This window comes from Glossina fuscipes, unplaced genomic scaffold (genome assembly GCF_014805625.2).
Source record: "Glossina fuscipes isolate IAEA_lab_2018 unplaced genomic scaffold, Yale_Gfus_2 1, whole genome shotgun sequence".
NCBI classification, from domain to species: Eukaryota; Metazoa; Arthropoda; class Insecta; order Diptera; family Glossinidae; genus Glossina; species Glossina fuscipes.
Genome location: NW_023998415.1, coordinates 21,873,541 through 21,893,821, shown reverse-complemented (window position 1 = coordinate 21,893,821; position 20,281 = coordinate 21,873,541). Strand labels below are relative to the sequence as shown.

The following is a 20,281-nucleotide window of genomic DNA, read 5'->3' as shown; positions in this document are numbered from 1 at the left end:
TTTCTTTGATAATAAACATTAAGTTCAAGTATATCTGTTTTTCAAAATTTCTTTAATATTATTAAATAAAGTGTTATTTTGGGGGATGTGCGCCCATAAAATTTCACCAACTTTTCATTTATCATTTCAAACGCAAACGCACTTTTAGGCAAGATTGTTAGCTATATTTAGGATTTGGATTTAATACACAGCTGGTTACTTTAGTTGTTCGGTCTACAGATGTATAGAAATTGACCTTATTGAGATGGTTGTTCTTTACCATTTTTAGTTTAGCCAAAATATGGTTTACAGGTGGAGGGATTCAAATTGGTTTCAAATTCTACAGAGAGAGGTGGCGTAGGGGTTTCTGTCGCATTATACATATTAAAGCCGTACTCAGCCATTTGTTATCATTTCAATATAGTGGTTAAGCCGGTGTTCATTAGGCGATTGCCAACCACTAAAGAATTTAAATTACCGCCACCCATTCCCACACCTAGGCCGCCAATACTACCGAAACCGCTGCCCGCACCAACGCCCACACCCATTCCCACCCCGTGTGAATGCGTTGCCGTCAAGGAAGCTGTTGCTAAATTAAGGTGGTTGCCATTGATGAGTGAATTACTGCTACCGCTGCTGTTGCCATTATTGCTTAAGCTAAGACTATTATGACTTAGACTGCCGCCGGTATTCAGACCAGTATTAAGACTACTGGCAGTATTATTAATAAGACCGGATGACATATTACTGCTGGGACTAACGGCTGAACTAAGGTTATGTAAGGTGGCTACATTAATGGCAGCTGCTGCAGCACTTGTACTGCTGCCACCCGCGCCGCCAACACCGGCTGTATGCATGCCGTGATGTGTCCCACTTGTACCAGCGATAGCGTTACTCTCATATTAGAAACCACCACCAGACGATGATGGTCATGCGTAGTGGGGATAGGAACTAAGATGGGGTGCCACATGAGAGGGTGTCACATGGCCCATTGAATGCGGCTGATACAAATTTGTGGCATGATTGCCCCAATTGCCCCAAGAAGCGGCCGATGGAAAAATGGATGCTGCGGAATAAATAAAACAAAATGATATTAAAATTTTATTTTTCTTTTATAATTCTTTTAACCTGAAATCGATCATTAGTGGATGAAAATGCAGACTTACTTATAAAACAAAATAAACAAGGGAGCATGAACGCATAACTTTCAAATGTATAAGTGCGTCAACTAAACTGCAAGCTCACAATTATATGAAAGCTTAAAAAATTATTGCACGGTGTTTGTATATATAAATCTTCTAGGAAGCTTTTTCCTATCTTAAATATAGTTAATGCAGAGTTATTCCAAGATTTGAAGACATATCTTTATTTCGGACGCGAGTTTCTCATATCATATCTATGGGAAAATTTCTTATATAGCGTTATATGGTTGTCTCGCTTTCTTTTGATAAAGTTCATTCACGATTTATGGAGAACATATAATTCTTGCTATCAAGTTGAACTTGATTCAACGTCGTATTACTTTCGACGAGGGCTAACCTAAATTTGAATATTACATAGGTTAAGTTCAGCTTAAAAGTTGTCAAAGTAAATAATTATTGCAGTTTATAGAATTTAACCTTGGTCATATTTCGCGAAAAGATAAACTTGCGGAAGGCAAAAGACTATTTAAAATCAACTTTAATCCAGCATGAATTGTACAATATAGAAAAAGCCTTGTGTCAATTATCGAGAGTTTGAAGAATATTCTTGCATAGGTATTAGTGAAACCTATTCAATATTTCATACACATATGGCCGGGAAGAATTTTGCGACCACGAAAAAGAAGAAAGTTTGCATCTATTTATTGAAAGGTCTGGTGTGAAAATCGCGATGCTTGAAAAAACTCTATAAAAAGTTACAAGAACTTATAACATTGTACAGTTGTTAGAGAGATATAGGGAAAGAGTGGGAAAGGGTGAGAGAGAACAAGAGAGATGGAACAGCAGTTGATTATGTAAGCTTTCGAAAAAAAAAAAACTTTAGCGCAAAAGAAGCCTTTGGTTCTGCAAAGTCTCCCAAGCTAGTGGTCACCCTACGCATTGGACAAATGAAATAAATGGGAACCAACCTATTAAATGTTCATATGACACTCTTTTAACTAAATTTAGCATAGTGTATAACAGATCGATTGTAGAGTCTGGTATGTACAACCGGAAAAGAAACTATTTATCTTGAATTTGTCAGATGAATCTTATTATTGCATTATCAGGCGAATACTCATGAAAATCGGAAACGGCTCTGATTCAAAATGAGTTCTAGAATTTCTCAGAGACTGCAGAGATTGAGATGCGAAGCTAAAAGAAATTGAAGAACGCTACATTGTTACTGCTTCAAATTGGCCTGATTATGCCTGAAATAGCGCTAAAATATAAAAGCGAAATAAACCCGACTTTCTTTTTCTTACAAGGTCAATAATATAAAGTAGCAGCTCGTAAAGTATATTCTTTTTCAATAGGGATGATATGCCCTGCCTTTGTTAATTGAGCTTAGCTAAAATTGCAATTTCATCAGGGAACGATATACGCCGCCAGATATCCTTACATTGTACTGTTCTGCGAAAACCGTCTTCTCAGGTAAGTCGCATTTCCACATTTTACTTCAACTAATTTGTGAATAATGTAAATTGTCGTTGCCATTGCTTCAAGGGGAATCCCCCTACAAGAGATCGGATAATGGTGAATGGAGTTTATGATCTGGATTGGAAAATTTTGATCTTAATAACACGTGGTGGTGCTACGTGTCACACAATTAGGCAAACCATGGAGTCATTACAAGTCATGGTAAGTTTGATGAAGTAATAAATTCCCAGAATTTCAATATCAAGCTTTGGACTACTTCTTCTAGCGCTACTTCAAGTTGTTGAACCGTAGTACTCATTTGAACAGTACTTAGGAGAACAAAGAAAATGTTGCTTTTCCTTAATTTTTTAAGTGTTCCTTTTAAGAAATAAATCGTATAAAAAATATGTGTATATATATACATATATATATACATCTTCATCAGAATAAGATTACGAATCATAATATATATAATTTAAATGACTTACCTGATGATGAAGTCATACCATGGTGTGGACTCATGAAAGAGGATAGCTTGGCGCTATGATGATATGGTGTCATAAATAAATCACTTTGATATTTATAAGTGGGATCGCTGGCAGCAGGTTGAGTGGCTGCTGCTAAACCTTGAAAATCGAACTTGTACGCATAACGTTTGCCATGAACCTTGGTCATAATATTTTTATCGTAATAATATCTGAAAAAAGAAGTCAAAAGATATTTTCACTAAATATCACACGCCGTATATCAATATGTAATTTCTCGATGGTTGATCATTTCGTTGCATGAATCATGAATGCTTCCTGTTTACTGCTCTTAAATTACTAACACGATGTCTGTTGTTTAATGTTGACTTTGTCAGTTGTTGTGTGAGAAAACTAAACAAAATCAGTGACACTTCTTTTTATTATGCTTTACTTTCATTTCATTTCATAGTTAAGCAAACCGCCCATCCACCTACGTAAGACCGTCTCTTCTTCTAGCTTAATTGATGCGCTGACATTTGTTAGGCAATTAAAAATGCCCATAAATCTCTAGTTACGTTATTGTGTTTATCTGCGTTTTTATCTATGTACATAGTTATGTTTATGCAGCTTTACTGTTGTTTAGTAATAATAACAACAATAAACATAATTAACATTTCGTAAAATGTACGATATATGTGTATATGTAGAAGGGAGAAAGAACTTTCACAAAATCCTTCTTTCTATTATAAAATAAAACGGGGGGAGAAATTTTTTCACATTGTATGCACATAAATATGAAAACAAACCTTAACGAAATTTATACGACATGCGTATTCAAATTATTAATTAGTGTCAACTTAGTGTGATAATTAAAAAATGATAATGAAGTTGTAAAGAAAAAATAAATAAATAAAACAAAAAGCAAAAAAACAAACAAAAAAAAAAATGCATTAAAATTTACATAAGCAGTAGTTATGCTATGCAGAGCTCATTAATATTATATGGCGAAAATTTATATATAACAAGCATGAGTGCGGTAACGATATGATAAGTGGTTTTAGAATTCATAGCTGCCCAGTAGCCCAGTAAGCATTTTGCTCCGAACCACGTCATCAAAAACTTCAATTAGATTCGTTTGTTTTTTTTTTTTAAATGATAAAACTCTCATTTGCTTACTTAACGGGAAATCAAACACTTGCGATAAATGGAGAAGAAAGTGAATGCTTCAATTTTCGATGAATATGGCGTTGGGTCAGCAAGCAGCCGATATGCCCAAGTGAATCTGAGAAATGTCTTCTTAAGAAACCGTCGCATTTAGCCAAGGAGTAAAAACACCCGCTCAAACGCAGATTCCCAATCTTTATTCTATTACGCACTTTCACATTGTTTTCACTGCCTCGTAACTTACATATTGGGAGCATTTTAAAATGCATTTGGAAGTTTATTTTACTTATTTACTTATTGTTGTCTTTATTTAGCAGCAAATTCGATCGACTTTTAGAAATAAATCCTACGCTAAGTATTGTTATTAATATTACAAAGTATGTAAAGAGAAATGACACAAAGTTCATGTATAGATAAACAAGGCATCTAGCACAGTGGCACACCCTCAGCCAATATAGATCCAAGTGGGGAGTACCCTGCTAAGCTATTGCAAAGATATAAATGCCTGGCAATCGATAATGGGGAATGCGATAGAGACAAAGCACGCACATTCACTTGATAATATTTAAAGGATCCGGAGGAGACTAAACGGTTCGTGGTTATGTCTTGGCTTAATTTTATGAAAATAAAGTTCCTTTTAAGGACAATGAAGTCTATCTCGCCTAGTAACACGGGCGGGTCAATAGTATCAATCATTAACTTAACTAAGAAAGATACTTTAAGAACGAATCTGTATCTTTAACAAAAGCGATTTATTATTTGCATAGGGTAGCGAAGATTTAAGCGGACCCAAATTCCCCCGAAATTTCTAAGGGCAAAAGATCAGGAGTTGCTTTTGAACAGATTCTATTAAATCTACATCACACAACAGAGGCATTACTTGCATATTGCTCTCATCAAATTCGCATATAGCCTTTTTGCAAGGTATGGGTCGTCCAGCTTTCAGAATCCCCGAATCTGTGGAGAGCTCAATGTGCGCATTAAAGGTCTAAGTCTTTGGTTAAATAAAACCCATCAAGGAACGAATCTACCTTTATCGATTTTTGTGAATCAATGCGATTAGTTAGCAGAAGTGAATTTCTCCTTGAGAATCAAAATTTCTTGTATTTGTTTAGATATAATTTCCTAAAATTTACTTGGTGCCGTGTAATCAAATTACAGAGCATGAGAGTACGATTTGTAGGTAAAGGAAGAAAGTAATTCAAAAATTGTTTCCCAAAAACCTTTTGCCTTGAAAGCATGACTTCTTAACTTTGGGTTTCCAATAATAAGTAAAAATTAGATCGCAAGTCCGCATCTGCCTACAAAGATAAGCTTCATTGTAACCTCTCTCTGTCCCGCATGCGAAAAGATTTCTATGACATCGATAATGCCGGGTTCTTTCATTTTGAATGAAAAATGAATCGGGAGATATATATATATATATACATATTTAATATATTACTACAAATGCTTAAGAATCATGTCAAGGAATTTTCGCAATTTGCTGACCAAACAAATTCGTCTGCCAAAGACTTAAATAGATAGTGAAATAAATAAAGCAAAATTGATTCAACTAAGCTATCAGTTGCCAGATCAATCACTTATCACTTACTTTTCTTCTAAATATCATCGTATTATTATTAAGTTATTTTCTCGAAATTTTTAGATACAAAAGTTAATAAAAGTTTCATTTATTTTATAAAAACCTTTATCAGTTGTGTCTTCAATATGTCCCTTAAAGTCTTTGAAAAAGGACGTTAAGCTTTTGAACGAAAAGTAAGTACTAATAAGTGTTGTTAAGGCAACAGGCATCCCCTAGGTAGGTAACCGCCGTGTGAAAAATGAATTTCATAGTAGACCCAAGTGAAGAGTAAATTTCATTTACAATTAGCAAATTGTCCAATAGAGCGATTGAAGCTCATTAACTATTCTCTTCTTTTTCTCATCAACAACAATTTGGGCGCTCACTTTGCCTAGAAATTTGCTGCGCTTAAGGTAAAGTAATGAAAGTAAATTTTCGTGTGATTCTCCAGCAACCATGTGATGATAGTTTTCAATAAACTAGAATTAGCCGAATTTAAAAGCCGTCTTTTCTACGGTTGCGTGTACGCTCTTATTCTAGCTTGGAAATGGTATTTCGAGTTAATCATCGAACTTACGTCTCGTTTCCAGTGAGTTAGTACCTACTTTAACGTAGAGAGAGAGAGAGAGAGAGAGAGCAAATATTTACTCGAAACAATTACTATCATTTCAGCAGGAAGTAGCTCTGACTGGCAAGGTCGTGTATGAAAGCACTGCTAATCGCCAAAAACCAATGTCCATTCAATTATTTCCAAAGTGTTCTAAAGGCGTCGCCTATCCACCACCGTTGACTGCAGATTATGCAATCCCGATAGTTATAGAAATATATAGGAAGGTGGACCGATTTATTTATATCTCTTCAAACTATTATGCTAATCATAATAAATAATTCCTATGTCCTTGCGTTCATTGGAACAGCAAATATTGCTTTGAAGGATTAACGATTTTTTTTTAAGAAACGAAAAATTAGTTTAACATATTTATGGTCAAACCTATTCACGGGCTCTGTTGGCTCTGTGCATTACGAAAAAAGAAAACCAAACAAATAAAGAAAAAGTGAATTCTTCTTCACACCTACACTAAAATGGAGGATTTTAAGCATGTGTGTTAAGCATTTATGAAAATTGCTTTCAATTCATCTGTCATTGGCAGAGAGCAGCCGCAGTAAGTGAAAAGAGTTAAAAGAGCTAAAGCAAACTTGCATTTGTAGGAATTGAACAAATACGCAAATAAGTCAACGACAGATTTTGTAAACCGAACATGTGTGTATGGTTTATGCGATTAAATATCTGCAAACGTGTAAAGGACAATCTTTTATCAGATACTTGCTTGTGCAAAGCAACTCAAGTAAAAGGATCCGCAAAAAAAAAAAAACTTGAAGCCAATTTACGGATTTTGCTTTTTAAAACAAGTTGTTTCTTTTTGCCTTTTGCTTTGTCTGCTGTCAAAGATTCATCAGTAACACTTGCATCACATCACAAAAGAAGAGCTTTGTCGCATTACAACGATAATGCCACTGATGAACACCGTCAGACTTCAGATAGACTTTGATGTGTTCGTAGGATAAAATGTTCGAGAAAAAAAGAAAACAAATAAAAACATAACGCATTGGAAAATGGAATTGAAATGTAAAAGGCTCGAAAATAGGCGGCAATAGTCGACTTTTCAATACCTTCTCTTGTCATTTTTGAGCAAAGGTTCGCTTTATTGCTTTAGCCTGCATTAAAGTGCACGGATAAGGTGTAAATAATAAAATATCACGGATAGTCGATCATGCATTCTACACATTGTGACAGGTAAAAAGTCAATATATTAGTAGGAAGTAGTGGGCGGCATGTATAAAACGCTTCACTTGAAATCTAATATCATTTTTATGACTTCTTTTTCGAAGAATTTGTCTGAATAGATTCAGACTTCAGATTGCACAGATCAACTAACGCAGTAAGTGTTTTCTTAGTGTAATGTCGCCGTGGCTGCCTTAAGCATATTAAATGCGTTATGCTATTATTACTCCGCAGATGGGCACCGTATGCTACTAATTCCCCTCCACCCATCTAATTTGTAAGCCATTCGATACATTCATCGGAGATTCCTGAGATTACGTATACAAAATGTGCGTATGTAATTTTGAATGCCTGTTTATCCAAGCGCGTTGATTCACCTAAACGTCATTCCCTCTTTCCTTTTTCTGCGTTTGAAAATTTTCAAATTCAATAACTTTGTCAAACATACTTTACTTTTGAGCACAAGAACTAATGAAAATAAAGATAACTGAAATCAAACACGAGCTCATCACGGTTCCAAATCCAAAAATTGGTTACATTCAAAATTGTTCAAAATATTGTTGTGAGCATTGTGTACATAAACTAATCTGCGATGCGAGCGAGCGAATCTCAGCTTCGTATATTACTCCTATGGCGCTAATATGTGCAGATTGTTTGAAAAGTAATTTCAAACGACATTTACATTATCATTTATTTGTTTCACACTCTACGTGAAAGCGTGCAAGATTGAGTGTTGGTAGTAGTAGATCTTTTTGTTAACCATTTAACAATCCAGGCCTTTTTTCCGGTTTTATTCTTTCTCATCAACACCTATATATAATATACATCGGCATTAGAACATTAGCACTTTAATGCTTCATTTGATGTTACTGTAATTGTATTTGTTTGTACAACATATTTAACGTACTTGAACGTTATGGACACTTGTATGTTTTCGCCCTGCTCGTCTTTTCTTCTTTTTTTTTTTCTGTCAACAAAATTTACTTTAGTCCTTTTTACCCCCTTCTCAAAAAGATAGGGTTTATGGTTTGCGTTAAGCAAATGTTTAGATATTTTTCCTTTTTTTTTTTTTTTACTAAAAATTTCTTAAAAGAAAAGGGTTTAAAATCATCGAAATGAAGGAAAATGAAATATTTGTTCGTTTATTTGTTTACTTTTCTTATGAATCAAATCAATCAGTTTACGTATGGAATATGTATTGGTAAAGATTAATTTTGTCTGCCACTGATTTATTTACGTATTAAACGAAAGAGTCAGCGTGAAGTACCGAATCGTTGGCAGCGTAGTGAGTTGAGTATTAATTTTAAAGCTTCCAATGGCTATTGCGAGATTATTAAGAGAAAGTTAGCCATGAAAGATGAAAATTGATCAGATATTAAATTCTGAAAGTGAAAATTCTTTCCTTCGGCCTTTGATTAATTTCTTAGTAGATGTGTAACGACAAGCGTACTATGCCGAGCGTCATGTCAGACGATGAGCACTGAACTTGTTTTTAGAGAATACAATCTTTCCGTCGGCTCCAGAAACCTTGTATCGAACGAATTATGAAGATATCTAGTTGTTAAAAACCACTACTAAGCATTTTTGCATCTTCCTATATAGCTAGCTATTAGCTGCGATGTTCTTCTTGATTTGGTGCATTTTGCGTTGATTCGCATTGCTGAATTGTGCGTCCACATAATAAGTAAAATGGTGGTAAATAGCAAGTGCGAATTTCAATCAACAATTTTCTTATATAATTTGCGAAAGTCATTCAATTTTTCTGCTATGACACAAGAAAAGAGAATTTGAAAACAATGCCGTGACATCAACTCAAACGTATAATAATATGCCTGGAAATTTCGTGCTGATTATTTCAAGTCGATCGCGAGCTCGTAGCGAAATGACGGTATATGACGAAAATGAAAAAAAAAAATTGTTTATAGTCGGGACGAATCGATGCATGGCAATGCAATTTACTCGAAGCCGTGCACCTATCTTCTGCTCTGGCTTATCAAAAAAACTTTGTTCGTAGGATGCGAAACAATTCGATTAGTAAGCCCTTACTGAAAGCGAGTCTTTGTATGCGAGAATAGCTTTACACCATCGCTTGATCATATTAAGGAACGATTATTTTGCAACGTCGGCTCTAATCAAGATTCGAGCAATTGCGGACACAAGAAAGCTAAGGCTTTTGTTTGGCTTACTCTCAAAGAGGAAGAAAAATATTGACCAAATCGATAAACATAGAGTTATCAGGCATATATATATATAATCTTTTATTTTTATTTATTTTTATTTTTTTAAATTTTCTTTTTAAATGATGATGATTTTCATTTAATTATTTTTTAATAAGCTTAATTTTGCACAATCAATATCCTTTTCTGTGATACGGAATGGGTGCGCTCGGGCATCCTTTTATCCTTCTGCGTGAAACAATGGTCAGAAAGGAGGAAAAAGTTTTCCATTACATTTCATTGTGTTTTAAAGCAAATAACAATTATTGTCACTGATGTCAAATTAAATTCGTGCCAATTTTATCGAACATGCACACACAAACGTATACACATATACACATGAAACACAGAAGACCGTACATAAATGGAAAATGAATCGAATACAAAATGTTTTTCATTTTTCTCAATTTGTTTTCATTTCTGTTATTGTTCTTTTTTTTTTTTTTTTTTTTTTTGTTATATATTTTTTTTATTTTTTTTATTTATTTATTTTTATTTTTATTTTTTTCGTCTATTGTGCCGCAATAGTTGTCTGCTGTTGCTTTCTGTATACAATTCATTCATTCGTTTCAACCGGAAATGACTCCCAACTACTTGTTCATTTTGAAATATACAAAAATAAAACAAAAATGAATTTTTTTTATACACTTTCTGTTGTTGTTGTTGTTGTATCTACACCCTATCCGCGTACAAGCACAGATGCATAGATAGTTTTTCTGCCGTCACCTTAGCGCGACTGTAAACGGTTTGCTACGAAAGCAATGGACGTAATCCTAAAAAAAAAAAAAAAACAAAAAAATTGATGCATCTACTTCCTATGAATTTGAGTTTGAGTTTGAGTTTGACAAAGCCGTCTGCCGTGTGCCGTCTGCCGTCTTGGCTGGAATAATGCTTTTTAGCACTTTCAGCCAACTTTTACTGATTATAGCGAAATACCGCAGCATTACTCTGCTCACCATTCTCTAATAAATATAAATCTATGGGAGTAGTGATCGGTCCAAAAGTATAATTAAAATAGGTGAGGAAATCAAACTGTTTCAGATCACACTTACAATTGCAAAGCAGCAAAGTATCAACTTGAAGTCTATATTTGATATCGGAAACGATCCTAATGAGCCAATTAAGCACCTCATTCCTCTTTGCGCTTTTTCCTTTATCTAGTATATTTTATACAAATTTGCGTATGTTACTTGAAAACGTTTAACTATAATTACCGACTTCTAGTTGTTTTAAGCACGTGTATGCATCAAAATTTTGGCGTTTACAGCCTATCAATTGAGATAGAAGCGCATCATGCTTTTGAGACTGAATGGGAGAAGTTGTCACGACGCATTCCTAACAAGCGTTGCAGAAAGCCTTGTTCTACAATGTGATAAACAGCCAACCGCCAGACCGCTTGCATATAATTGTAGAGTATAGTTAAGAATACGATAGTTGAGCAGAGACAGATTCAAGTTTATCTTAACAATTTCTATCGTGAATGAAAAATCTTCACTACTAAGCCAAAGGTGATTAAGAAATCAAAAAAAAAAAAAAAAAAAAATAACTATAAAGGTATGGCTTTTCCGCGACAATTTGTTTACGAGTGTGCCGTTGCTGGCTCAACGTTACGAAATCGGTCGTATATTCGGACTGCGCAAATCTTGTAGTCTTGTACAAATAACTTTCCACATATATATTACATATATACATATACATATCGTCGATCGATATTTCATTATCGATTATCATTTATTACACGTACCTTCTTTCCGTCCCTTCGTCATACTTATTATCTTTAGTTAATTAGTTAGTTAGTGAATTCATTGTTTGTGCGACTTCAATATCAGTCTGCGACTTCATTCATGTACGGCCCTCTTTCTACAATTGCGACTTAATTGTTCCGGTAAACGGAGAATTTCTTTGCATTAAAAAATTCATTATCATTTCTTTATTAACAAAAGGAGGCACAACACAACAGCCGACGAATTTTCTAATTTTCACATGGCATTTTTTCCGTTTTTTTTTTTTTTTTTTTTTTGGTTTTTTTAATTTGGGCGTTAACTGCAATTTCTTAATATGGATTTTTAAAATTTTTAATTTCAATAGCCCTGAGAAAATTTAATAGATATTTTTACTGAAAGCATTAGCACCGTGGGAGGTAAATGTTTTTTATTATAAGTTTTTTTTTTTTCTTTTTCTTTTTTTATTTTCATTCGATTTGTAATAATTTTATTGTGACCTTTAGTAAAGTAAGTAAAAATTTATCCACCACCATCGCTTCCACTTGCTACAAATTCCATTTACGAATTGTCAATTATGGTTGCAATTTGTTTTTGTTGAATTCATTATTAAATACGTAAAATAGAAGAAAATGTATATATATATAAATATAATCGAGTGACGACTCGTTCGCATCTCTTCATGCAATTTCAATTTCGATTTCATTACGTGCACATAATTTGATTTCGCTCAAATAGAAATTCATAGGCATACAAAGGACATTTGTTATCATTAAATGATAAAACTGTGACATCTGACATATGCTGTCGGATAATACGGCACAAGGGATTTTCAGCAGGTTCACCAAAATCACCGCATACTTTACTACACTAACTAACAATTTATCTATCGTTTCTATTTCATCCACCGTCTGACTCGTAAATGCAATACTAAATATTTTGGGTAAATTTTTAGCAAAAAAGACGACAAAAAAAAAAAAAACAAAAAAAAAACAAAAAATTATTGGCTTTATTCTTTTTCATGCTTCTCCTCTCGCAATCAGCAAAGATAACAATCGTGAAAATGTGAAAATCAATAGCGTACCGAGCATTCGTTCAATGAACTCAATTATCTAGAAAATCTTTAACAAAACATGTGCTCATATATTTTTTTAGTCTCCTCCTCAAACACATTTCACTCACTATTTACAAATATGTTTTTGCAAATCTTGCACTGATTGTAGAAAATGTTCTATATTCTCATTAAGCTTACTCCGCTCTGCTCTGTTGCTATTTAGTTCGATTAAATATTTTATACCCTGTCTTGTGCTGGTATTGAAATCGCATCCGATTGTTTATGCCATCATTTCATAAAGGAAATCGAGCTGCAATATAATCGAACAATTAATAGTTACTTGTAACACACGGATTAATAGGACTTGGGATTTTGAATGTAAATGTCGGTCCATCAACTGATCACCTTTGGATATCTTTTATAATATTTGCCAACCTTGTAGTACATACGGCGAAAAGATGGCGAAATATGGCCAGTGTGAGATTGTAATAATTCCCTGCTATTATTAGTGAGTCTGTTCTTAAAACTTTCATTGAATTAAAAGTAAAAAATAAATAAAAATAAGAAACATAAATATACGAAGCTTGTAAGTACTCAAAGCCGCTCCGCTTTATAAGCGGATCACTTTTAATAGATCTTAGAGGACCGATGGGAAAATTGATGATGATCCGTGTAGAAACACGTTGACAATAGACAAAACTCTGGGGACAGGACAAGCTTGCAAACCTAATAAAGTCTTTTTCACCCTAAGGTAAATATATTCTTCTCACATGCTCTATTAAGTGGATGTGTCCCGATCCATTTTCATATATCAACATAAGGCATGGGCTCAATTCAATAAACTAATCATTGCTGTTATCTCTATAGATGAAGGCGGTACCGATATTTTAGAGACATGAAACTATCGAGTCTTAGTTAAAAAAAAAAAAATTTGATTAGGAAGGTTGTGTTCACTAATAGACAAATATCGAATGACCATCTTTTATTACAAATAATTCTCGGTTTGTTGTTCTCGGACTGTTGAAGTTAGATCGTATTAATCATAATATTTGTTTCAGTTGATCTTGATATTTTAAGCCAGACTCTTCAAGCAAAATTACGCGAAAATTTGGCACGTTTTAGACGGAGGACCCAACGCGAATCCAAAAGGAATGGAAACGACATATCGGCTTTCCATGATAGACCTAATAATGATAAGAGAATTATGCGCTGCTTTTTGCCAAACAATTAATTGAAGAATATAAACCGAACGGCCACCAGCCATTATGTAAATTGTTGTAATATTGAACGCGAATTTGAAACTATATCGAAAAAGATTCTCATAGTGCAACTACTCTTTTGCAATAAAGCCGACGTTTAACTCATTTGCTACATTAATCAACATTATATTCCTATTCAGGTGTTGTAAATGCATTGTTTGGGTGTAGTTTACGCCAGCGCCATTGCTGATCGATAAAAACAAAAAAACTATAGTAGATGACGTCGCACTATACACCATACATAATGTTGATCAGATATTTATGGCAAAAGAATTAAATGTTTCTCACTTATAGAGGACACTACGAAAGGTATCAAACACCAGTCTTTTTTGCCGAGATTGGTTCGGTCGATTCGCTTAGGAAAAACGCGATAAAAATGCAATGTTTATCTCATATATTTCTACATCGCTTTTGTTGCATAAAGTCCAAGTCAAAAAAAAAAAATACCCTAAGAGTTATCTAAAAGTTTCCGAAAATTTACTTAGCTCTTACAGATGGGTGTTTTAAACATCCCCCCAAACTAACTTCGTTCCATTCGAAGGTATATGCGTGCAATAATGCGAAATAAAATATTCGCTTTAAATCTCATACGACGGCTCTATCGTTTTCAATTTTCGATAGTACCTTTGTATATACTTTACAATACAATACAATATTTTTTGGAGAGAAATAAGCATTTCCTTGTCTTTGATATTTTCTTTATATCTAATATCGTTTATTTTCATAGGGTAAACTCTCTCATTCACATCTAAAATTGAAGTTATGCATTTTTTCAAGAGTATATATATATATAGTAACACCTTACACTCTCACTCTAGCTCTTTTAGCTATTTTTTCTATTTCATTGCCATTTGCGTTAATGCGCCTTTTTAATGTGGCACCAAACAATACGGCGTCTTTTTATTATTTAATTTTTCTACGCATTTTCATAATTTTTCATATTGTAAGGCTCTACGTTATACGATATTTGTTGGTTGGTTGATTGGTGTTTATAAGAAAATTTAGTCATTTGGTTATAAAATAATTCATATTCATTTAATTGAATCAACGTCTTAAAGTGCATTTTATTACTGGTGAGGTGAGCGGTGAGCAGTTACAACAAGCACCAAATTAAAGAGATTTTATGAAAAAGACGCGATTTCAATTGTGCCGACGCGAAAACTGAAAATGTATTAGAATAAAGCAAAAAAAAAAATCTACACACAGATATAGAAAGTGGAGTTTGTTCCGGTATCGGATTCATTTCAGAGAATTTTCATTTTCATCTCGGACGACGAAAATCGATTCGCTATATTAATTCGAAATGGAGAGAATTATAATAATACGGTTTAAATGATAAGATGAGAAATTTCATGTAACCATAAGGGTTTGCCGAGATTTTAAACAGGTCTTAAAGCTTATATATACATAAGACGTAAATCTATCGTCTCTCATTACAGAATTAATTTCAACGGCAGAATCTTTCTATGAGAAATTATAGCACACGGCATGTACTAATTGAGTCTCACACTGTCTGAGTATTTTTTTGAAGATTGAATGGATATTTCCCTACTTCAAAAGTAATCTGGATATCATTCCAAATTCACCGGGTATTGGATACATTAAAAATTTGCAGGAGTTTGAGCGCACTACAATCAAAAGTAAAACTAGTATAAGTAAATATACTTGTTACCGTTACCGCACAATAAAATAAATTTAACATCCGCCCTATCGATGTAGATACGTTTCCTATATAGCCTAACATCCTGAGCTTTATTAATCGGCGTGTCTTAGGGCTTAAAGATTCTAGTCGTAACGAATATAGCCTGCGTGCAAAAAAAAAAGAAGAATGAAAAAACACTCATCGACATATATCGCCGAAGCCTTTTCTACATCAAAAATGTTGCTTGCATGGATCGGTTAATTTTAAATCAAAATTGAAATTTCGTTAAACCAAAACGTGGTCGAGTTAACTAAGGCTAGTAGTCGCGATCTATACGGCTATTTCTAGATTAGAACGGCCTATTTTAGATCATATCAAGAAGAGCTGCAAAATGCTGAGCATAAATCAATGAACAGATTCAATATAACGAAGGGCGCGGTCTCACGCATTATATACAAGTAAGTCTAAGACATATAAAATGATATTCAGGGTCGTTAGCTTTTTTTTCTTCTTTCATTGTTCATTACAGTCTGGCCGTAATTAGCTTGTTTTATTTATTTCCTCTTAACTCTGGAGATTGTAAGGAGAATTTGTTTTTACTACCCTTATAACGCTTAAATTTTTTAATATACTGTAGAGAGGGTTTACGATGCAAATTGGATTAGTTTCACTCTTTACTATTCATTATTCTTGAGTTTGGGTAAATCATTAACAATGGTTTCATTTTTTCGTGGTTTTTATACCCAGTACCGAAGGATGGGGGGCATAATCATTTTGTTCAAACATTTGCAACACCCAATAAACAAGTTTCCCAAGTTTCAGAGACCTCATAAAGTATTTGTATTTTTGATTAGCGCAATATTCTGAATCGGCTTAAGCATGTGCGTCTATCCGTCTGTCGGTCTCTATAATGTCTGCTGTAGACATTCACTTGACCACAAAAATTAAGCTAACGCCTCCAAATTTGTCAGGGACATTGGAAGGTCTTGCACACACAGATCGATATTGCAAATGAGCGAAGTGATTCGAAGCGCATGCCTACAATGCCACGTAATCGAAAAAACCTGCATTTTCATGGCTCAGAAATTACAACGGATAAAAGTATGAAAATTTATATGTGTATGTCTGTGAAAATTTCGAAAAAAGCGCCCACCCAATATTTGTAGTGCCCAATATTATATAGTGTATTGAAATTTCATTTCTTATCAAATCATTATAACGTCCAGAAGCAAGCTTTAGAACCCCCGTAAAGTATATAGATTCTTCACTAGTCTCCAATTCGGAATGCACTAAGACACGTTCGTGTCCGCTTGTCCAATTGCATAGTATCTGTTGTAACTATTTGAAAATGGCCCACACCGACCAAAGGACCCGCCTACAATACAATCAAAATTGGAAAATGTTCTTACTGCTAGTGACTATTGTTCGTTACTCATACACTGCAATAAAAAGACGATATCATTTCCAGTTTTATTCATTAAAAATTGGAAAAGTCATCTACGCCCACCCAATCCTATAGAGTATGAATATTTAGTTTTTCCTTTCTTGCACGGTACCGATGACGGTGATGGCAATAAAAGAATAAGAGGGTAATCACAGCCGAATATAATTTTCTTAATTGTTTTCGTATTTTTTTTTTTCCATCATCGGAAACCTGAGATCATAAAGGCATACCTCTTACATTTGTGACAGTCAGAGAAGTGTGTGACAGGTTGGTGGCTCTTGATAAGATCTGGATATGATTTTGCGTCAGGAAATGAAATCGTAAAATCAGAACAAGCTATTATTCATTTCTATAGTCGTACAGTATCTATCGATAAAGATAATTTTCAAATCTCTCAAAATGATAGCAAGTAGGAAGAGAATCTGTGGCAATTTTTTAAATTGTCGGTTTAGGGACCATTGTTGCGGGGAGCCTTTGAGCGTCTGGAGAAGAAATTTTAAATAAATAGATAAATATTTTGAATGGATTCTGAAACTGGTTACACTACAGACAACGTGAATTTTATTTTTTTAGTTTCTTTTATCATAATATAATTGGACAGTTGGATGTTACAGCCGAAGAGACAAAATTTATGTATGTCCATCAGCAAGCGGTAAGTACAAATAGTTTATACAGGATGATCTTTATAGTTTTAAGGAGACATTTTTGGGGAAAAATTTTAAGAATTTCCCGCTTTTCGATCAACATGTGCTTTTCATAAATTGGTTGCAAAATTTATTGGCACACGCTGCGGATACATTTTACATACGTTTATTACATAATTATTTGTTTTTCCACTTACCTTAAAGCCCGGCTTAGTTTATCGTAATTCATATTCGGCTTTGATTTACGTTCGCCCCAACGTCTGGCCACCTCGTCGGGATCGGTTAATTTGAATTCACCGTTTGTACCCTCCCAGGTAATACAGCCGGCATTGCTTGAATCCGATAAGAGCTCCAATAAAAATTGCCACAATTGTATTTGACCTGAACCTGAATAATATATAAATGGGAGAAAATCAAAAACAAAAACAAAAGCGGAAATTAACAAATTCTCCATTTAATGTTAACAGTTTGACTGCATTTTTTAAGTTTAAAAGAAATTTTAAATATCATATTTTTAAAATTCGAAGGCATAATACCGCAAAACGCATACACACGTATATAGAGTAGTAGGATAACGATATTGTGATGAAAACAACTTAAGGAATTATTTTTATTATCTTTGTGTGCTTGGGACTCGATACGCACTTCAGAGTCAACGTTGAACATTAGGGAACATCGTAAATCGCTTAATCATTTGGCAATTAAGAAACGTTCGGAAATATGATGGAAAAGTTTAAGAGAGGGGAGATACACGCAGCATACATATATATATATAGCAAGACGTGGTCGTGCGCACATATATTAAGGGTTGAAAAACAAAAACAAAAATAAGAAAAAGAACAACAGCATAACGATGATAATGATGATAGTAATGATGATGATGATGATGTTGATGATGATAATGATGTTGATTGCAAAATGAACACACTTTCAGAAAATTTTGATTCTTTTATTCTATAAAGGCTTTTATGTGGCATTTTAACACCACTCATGTGTGAGATCATCATGAATATTGTGTTAATTGCAAATCAGAGAAAGCATGATAGAAAGAATATAAATGATAAACGGGAGCAAATAGATGATTGAGGTACCAATAGTCGTTTAATGAATGAGATGATGTGAATAAATTTGTTATAAAAATCAAATCAAAGCGCAGATCGAGATTTCGAAATCAACGTTTAACTAAAACATAGCACGTGCTTACTAATGGACTTTTACATTTCTGTATGTTATGCGTCTATTCGCTATTGCTACTAGGCTACTACCTAATGCATATATATACATATATATATGTATGTATGTATGTATGAATTCTTGGCCATGCTGTTACGTAATTACGTTTTGCGATTTTATTTTTTAAATATTTCAGCAACACTTGCACTAATTCTTGCTTCCTTCCTTTTGACGGTTTTTCTATGCTCTACTGAGTTTTGTCGACTTTAAGAAAACAAAAAAAAAAAAAAAAAAAAAAAAATAGAGAGAAAATAACTTTAGCACAACAAACGCATATGCTGGCAATATTTTAATTACTAACATGCAACACTCGCACTTACACTAACACTTGTGCGGATTTTAAATTGAAAATTCAAACGAAAAGGTCTTTAAGAATATAAACGAGCGCCATTTTTTTTTTTTTTTTTTTTTTTAATAAAAAAGACGAAGAGAAATTTTTTTAGAACAGAATGAAGAATAGAGGAGGTGAGGATACCAGCACACGCCCAAGTTCTGAGCGCCATTTTGCTTCTTTTTTTTTTTTTTTTTTTTGCTTGTCTGAATGCCTGAATGTATATGTAATTTACATATTATTTTAGTATTCGCTGTTACTGAGAGAGTATTTCGAATAAGTAGGAAAATGATTTCTGCCGTTATAGCGAATCGTAGATACTCATCATCATCGAGAAGAAGTTTATAAAAATCGCCCATACTTTTATTGCGATCGTATCAATGGACGGATCGAAAACATTTTAACCATTACAATTATTGGAAATGATGGTAGAATAGTTTTGCTATTTTTTTGCAAAATGGATGAAACTATCAATTTTATATATGTATACATATATGTACATATTTATTATCGAATATACGAAATCAGGTCAACTTAGGTATGCTCGCTTTTTCGATTATTTGTCGTGCGTTGTCGGAGCTGAAACATCCGTTATATGTCGTTTCACGATCTTAACCGGTTAAATTCCGTTTGCTTGGCCTGTTCGTAAATCATAAGCATTTTATTTTGCAAATTATTGCTGTCAATAAGTAACAATTTTCATTGTTTGTATAACTAAAGCTTAGCATAAATGATTGTCGGGATAATTTAAAAATATTTAGGGAAGTAATAGAAACTCAATATTCACACGCGAAGCAAAAACTTTACGATTTCCCTATGCTTGCTTAGAGTATTTGTTAGCCAAGTTATCACTCATTCATTACATAATAAATATTTCAAAATGCGTATCTTTTCTTAAATTAGAAAAATATCAAAACCATTTTCGTTGTTTTAGAAATTGGGCAGTAATAATAAGAAAATTCACTGCTATAAAATTCTCCCTAAATCTGGCGTTACATATGCAAAACTGGAATATTCCCTTTCAAGTTTCGTAGCTTCGGCTAATAGTAAGCGAAAACAAGGCACCTTAAGGATTGGGGAAGTTATTCAAACTTTTAATATAATGACGCGCACATACACGTATATGCTTAAATGCATTATATTATTTGTGTGTGTGTGTGTGTGTGGGTGTGTTACGAAT

General features: G+C 33.7%; 2 protein-coding genes across 4 annotated transcripts in view; both read right to left on the bottom strand.

The window, feature by feature from the left end:
• Positions 1-389: 389 nt before the first annotated feature.
• LOC119632529 (cell wall protein IFF6-like) lies at positions 390-836 on the bottom strand. The gene has a single exon (XM_038025466.1). It carries the CDS (start codon positions 834-836, stop codon positions 390-392), a length of 447 nt encoding a protein of 148 aa, XP_037881394.1.
• Positions 837-896: 60 nt separating this feature from the next.
• The window catches only part of LOC119631246 (DNA-binding protein D-ETS-3), an 85,080-nt gene continuing 65,695 nt past the window's right edge, over positions 897-20,281 (bottom strand). For all 3 annotated transcript variants that reach the window (XM_038023289.1, XM_038023290.1, XM_038023291.1), the window contains 3 exons: positions 17,735-17,924; positions 3,068-3,276; positions 897-1,045 (listed from right to left, as the gene is read on the bottom strand). In XM_038023289.1, coding sequence (XP_037879217.1) covers positions 909-1,045; positions 3,068-3,276; positions 17,735-17,924 — 536 coding nt within the window. In that variant the 3' untranslated portion in view covers positions 897-908. The remainder of the gene's footprint in view (positions 1,046-3,067; positions 3,277-17,734; positions 17,925-20,281) is intronic.

Bases quoted from the DNA above. Each gene is read 5' to 3' on its own strand.
- LOC119632529 (XM_038025466.1), bottom strand. From the start codon at position 836: ATGCATACAGCCGGTGTTGGCGGCGCGGGTGGCAGCAGTACAAGTGCT.